Source organism: Oryza glaberrima, chromosome 1, assembly GCF_000147395.1.
Source record: "Oryza glaberrima chromosome 1, OglaRS2, whole genome shotgun sequence".
NCBI lineage: Eukaryota > Viridiplantae > Streptophyta > Magnoliopsida > Poales > Poaceae > Oryza > Oryza glaberrima.
Genome location: NC_068326.1, coordinates 13526022 through 13531365, shown reverse-complemented (window position 1 = coordinate 13531365; position 5344 = coordinate 13526022). Strand labels below are relative to the sequence as shown.

At 41.2% G+C, this 5344-nt stretch overlaps 1 protein-coding gene across 3 annotated transcripts; it reads right to left on the bottom strand.

Moving 5' to 3' along the window:
* Positions 1–300: 300 nt before the first annotated feature.
* Positions 301–4748, bottom strand: LOC127779832 (putative pentatricopeptide repeat-containing protein At3g01580). 3 transcript variants are annotated; one of them, XM_052306763.1, is made up of 5 exons: positions 4626–4748; positions 4380–4476; positions 1375–4268; positions 811–979; positions 301–381 (listed from the first exon to the last, which is right to left on the bottom strand). In XM_052306763.1, exon 3 carries the CDS (start codon positions 4168–4170, stop codon positions 1756–1758), a length of 2415 nt encoding a protein of 804 aa, XP_052162723.1. In that variant the 5' UTR covers positions 4171–4268; positions 4380–4476; positions 4626–4748; the 3' UTR covers positions 301–381; positions 811–979; positions 1375–1755. The 3 variants fall into 3 exon arrangements, with proteins under 3 accessions (XP_052162723.1, XP_052162707.1, XP_052162715.1); XM_052306747.1 differs by lacking the exon at positions 301–381 and adding an exon at positions 397–639; XM_052306755.1 differs by lacking the exons at positions 301–381; positions 4380–4476 and adding an exon at positions 397–639.
* Positions 4749–5344: the final 596 nt, after the last annotated feature.

The following is a 5344-nucleotide window of genomic DNA, read 5'->3' as shown; positions in this document are numbered from 1 at the left end:
GTTGCTGACCACCTCATTGTCATCAAGCGTCTCAGTATCAAACATGTAAGCTAGTCCCCAATTTCAAGAGTTCGATCTTGATCTCCAACGCGATGACATTGGTATCACCAACCTCCTCAATATTATCTTCAAGATCGAAGGAAGCATTTTTTAGGTTTTTTCTTTCTATATAAGGCATGTTAAACAAAACCAGAATAAACTAGACTAACTTTGCGCTGAACAGTAATGAGTAAGTGATACATACGACAAATGTGTTCCCGGCTACAGTTCTTTTTGAAGCGATCCTAGCTGCATGTGGAGAAGTGACCATGGCGAGGCAACCAATGTGGAATCTTCTCTCCACATCTTGAACCATTGCTCATTTGATATCGGCTAAGTAACCTGAGAGTAAAGTAATTGAAGAGCAATAATAATTTTTTTAAAAAAAATCAAACATACATCCTGAAGTCGTTGAGGAAGAAACATCAAACAGCTATCTGTCAGAGTTCAAGAAATCTATTGAGAAGAAAGAAATGAGTAACTGAATATCGCAACAGGCCAACAGCTAAAAAGATACTGCCACTGACAAGGCACCCACAAATCTTCAACAATCTTGCCACTTCGATGCAAGCATCAGTTCTCAGTTCCAGCCAGACATCCCTAAGTTAAAACTTAATGTTTCAAGTGTGCGCTCAGGGAGAAATAAAATACAAGAGATGGGAATGCACATCTTATATAGGATGAAGCACTGTTGGGTTACTTGATACTTGTTCTTTTCCATCCAATGCAAGGATTCTGATAGTTATGATGCAATTTATTTATTTTACACACCTGTAATCAAGTCTTGTGACTAGTCGTCAGGGAGTCAGGGAGTATGACGCATGAATCGACTTGTTGGCAGCAGAAGACGCAATGGAGCAAAGGCAGCAACAGTGAATCGGTTGGGAGGCTTGGCCTACCAGGCCCGCTATTACTGATTGGAAGGTAGATGAGCGGAGAGCTGCATCGGTTCCATCAGGCACAGCACATAGTAACATATTAGCAGTAGAAGTAATAGCTATGTATAGTAATAGCTAGATATGGTAGTCTCCAAGACAGTACAGGGTATCTCAACTCGACTTTATGACTTAAGAACCATGATTTTACAGTTGAGCGAAATGGTTTTTCTTCCCGTCATTGCAACGGAAGTCAACTAAAATTAAAGTTCATAGAAACTAATCTTCCTGATATACTCAATCACATATTGATAACCTGAGTTTAATTCATCCAATAAAACTAATATACTCATCCACCTTTTTTTGCATAAATAAATCCAAATAAATACCAGGGTTTCACCCTAATTTGCTCAAATCAACCATCAAAATAACAAAATGAGGGGAACAAGGGAGAATATACCTTCCAACACGATCTCCATGTGAAGTCCACAGAAAACCCTTTGATTTGGGGCTAATTTGAGAGGGATTTGAGGGTCATGCACCTCTGTTCTTTGCATGAGGGAGGAGGGCAGGCAGAGAGTGGGATAGACCACTACAGCCTCAATCCATGATTGTGTTGCCCCAGGATCAGCGCCTACGAGCTTGGAGCTGACCCCTCTACAATGTAATGTAAGTCTCCAGGCTGTGTCATTCTGCCAACTGGTTTGACCTGGCACTGCATAATCGATAATAACCCAAGGTCCATTCCTGCGATAGTTTTTGCATGGGTCCATTTGTAAAGTAAGAATTTCAAACAGGCCATAGTGAAAAATCCCCACACCATAAGTGCAACATGCCGACGTCAGGACATTCCTTGCTCCATTGATTCAATCAAACTAGAACCAGGATGTTTCTTTAACCCACTTAAATCAGCTCTGGCCTTTGTATTAGCAACTTCGTTCCACTGCCCTTCCTGAGCATATACTTCTGAAATCAAAGCATAAATACCTGGATTCTGAGGTCCATGCTCAAGGAGCTCTTTGCTAATAGCATGTGCAAGTCGTGTATTTCCATGAGTTCTGCAAGCAGAGAGCAGAGCACAAAATATAGTGGATTTATCTTTTAAGGTAGATAGCTTTATAAATTTGTATCCATCTTCTAGATGCCCAGCACGACCCAACAAGTCAACCATGCAACCGTAATGCTCTTCCTGTGGAAGAACTGAATATACTGAGGTCATGGAATTGAAAATACGCCAACCATCCTTGACAAGACCAGCATGGCTGCAAGCAGTAAGCACAGTGGAGAATGTTAACTCATCAGGCTGAATGTTTTCTTCTTCCATTTGCTTGAACATTTCAAGCACGTTAATATGGAATCCATGCATTGCATAAGCACTGATCATTGCATTCCAAGTATCCAAGTTTCTATATTTCAAACTAAAGAACAAACCTGCTGACAAATCCAGCTTTCCACACTTGGCATATGCACTTATCAATGAATTAGCAGTAATCTTATCTTTCTCCAACAAGGAACGGTAAACAAAACAATGAATTTGTTTTAGACCATTTAGATGTCCAAGATCAGAAACAGCCTGAACTGCAGTTACAAGAGAAACAGAATCAGGTTTCTCCCCATATTTTTGCATCACTTGAAATAATTGAACCACCTCATCTGCATGTCCATTGGATAAGCAACCTTTCATCATGGCTGTCCATGAAACCAAGTTTTTCTTTTCCAATGAGTCAAATATAGCCCTTGCTGCTGCAATTTTTCCGCAGGCTGAATACATATATAGAATTTGATTTTCAACGTCCACATCTGAACAAAACCCATGCCTAATTGCAAAACCATGGATCCATCTCCCTCTAACTAAATCTCTTTGGTCAGCAAAAGCAGCAAGCAGGCTAAGAACAGTTGCAAAATCTGGAGCAACACCTTCTGCCATCATGTAATTGAGTAATGAGGTGGCCTCATTGGCCATGTCATTTTGTAGGTAACCATAAATCATCGCGTTATAGGATACAACATCTTTAATAATAAGTTGATCAAAGAGATACTTCGATCTCATGACTCTTGTGCATTTGGTGTACACCTCAATAAGTGCAGTGGTCAAAACAACATCCATAGGTATAAATCTTCTTATGAAGTAGGCATGAATACTAGCAGCAAAGCAAAAATAGCATAGCTCAGCACAGGCTGAAAGCACGTTTGCAAAAGTGACAGAATCTGGAGTTACTTTATGCTCATGCAGCATCACAGGCAAATACTGGATTGCATTGAAACTCTGTCCAGCTCTATTAAGACCAGAAAGCAGAGCATTCCATGAAGCAACAGTTCCCTTTGAATTTTGCAGAACAGTAGCCGCTGACTGATAAGCTCCACATCGAGTATAAAAGTTCACAATGCTGGTCTCTAGAATATCATCTGAGACACCAATTGCTCTCCTTATGGAGTAGCAATGGAGAGATTTACCCTCCTGAAGTGCTCCCAGATTCCCAGCTATTTGCAGTAAGCTTACCAGAGTCACACGGTTTACTTCCAAGTTGTTCTGCAGCATATCAGTGGCAATTTCAAATGCGTTCCATGCAATTGAATCCACAGTTTCTGAATAACCAGTGATCATCGAAGTGTAAGCAACAATGTCCTTGTTGATGATCTCTTCAAACACTCCACGTGAATCATTCATCTTGCTAAACTTGGAGTATAAGCCAATGAGGGAGGAGCCGACGAATTTATTCCCAGACAGAGCAAGCTTAAGTGAATCTGCATGCACTCCTTTACCCAAGTACAGATTCTTAAGCTCAGTGCAGCTTTTCATAACAAAAGTAATAGTTTTCCCATTGAGACCAATCTGGTTCAATTTCAATCTCTTATACAAAATTATAACCTCCTCCGGATAACCTGCTCTAAAATAATCAACCATGGCTGAATTCCACAGGGAAATATCATCATTTACAATTTTCTGAAAAACAAGCCTTGACTCATGCAATGCACCTAAATTAGCATAACAACTCAGAATCTTAGAGCCAAGAATCACATCCCAGCAAAGTCCATGTGTGAAAACATTAGCGTGGATCTTCTTTAGAAACCTAACATCTGCACAGCCTTGGAACAACAGAGCAGACTTGTCAAAATTATGTTTCTTGCTAGATAATGAATTTGTGTTGGGAATGGATCCTGATAGCCACCTACTCAGCTTCAGCAGTGCAACTTTATTGAACTTTGAACTAGTGTTTCCAGCAAAATTCCTCACAAGAATTGATAGCATCGTCATGGTTGTAGATGCCAGAAAAATGAATATGAGTAACTAATTGGCTTCAAATTCACAAACATGTTTTGCTTTTATTGCACCTCCAAGGATAGACTATTCACCTGAACCCGATCAACAGTAGGGGACATATAATCAGTGAGCTGTAGTACAGCAACACAAAAAATGATAGAGAATCACATTAAAATTAAGCCAGAATTCCAGTTATGACGTACACAACAAACAAGTGAAGTCCAGGGGCGGATCCAACTTGGGACATGGGGGTTCAGTTGAACCCCCAAACTTTTGGGTGAACAAACAAACTGTTATTACCTGAATTATTTAAGAGAGGTTTAAGGCTATCAAATTAAGGAGGAGGAGAAGATCTAGAAGAGAAGCTAGTAGGGTTCACGAACGCAAGCAAATTTCAGTCCCGGTGGGGTGGGAGAGAGAGAGAGAGATGAATCAGAAAGAGGACGCACCAGGATCCCCTCCCCTCCGCTGCGATGGAGATCGCCGCCCGGCCCTCCCCTGTTCAGCCGCGACTCGTCTTGGCGGCGGCGCAAGGAGGCAAGGAGCGGAGGAGACAACGAGAGGTACTCGAATACTCCGCCCTTATCTTAATATTTTTATTTACTACTCCCTCCGTCGTAAATTAAGTGCAGTTTTGCACGGTTCACGTCCAATGTTTATTCTTTTATCTTATTTGAAAATTTGAAAACTTTTCAAAGACGGATGGTCAAAAGTTCGACACGGATTTTCACGGCTGCACTTATTTGGGACAAGGTAGTATTTTAAAACTAGCTAGTTATATTTCTTTATATAACTGGTGACCCATGTATCATCAATACTTAGGAAAAAATTAAATGATTATGTCGACAACAAATTCCTCATACCACCAGCAACCGCTAACTGCCACTGTACGCACCGCCATCACCGCTCTTTCTCCATGAGCCACCATCTTCCCCCCCCCCCCCCTGTCTTTACATGCGCAGCCTTAACCTCTAGTAACCGACGAGTCTTTTTCTCCTCCCCTATCATGATGCGCACTATTGTTATCGTTGCCATTGAGGTTGGAGATGTCGGGCTTGCATGGACTTTGGAAGGTAGGATGTGACCCGACGAAGAGCGAGGCACTATATCCAGGCTCTTTCTTGCTAGATCTATCAGTTATCCAACTATCGTATGGAAAAAGAAAATG

Excerpts from the sequence above, each read along its gene's own strand:
- LOC127779832 (XM_052306763.1), bottom strand. The coding sequence starts at position 4,170 with ATGACGATGCTATCAATTCTTGTGAGGAATTTTGCTGGAAACACTAGT.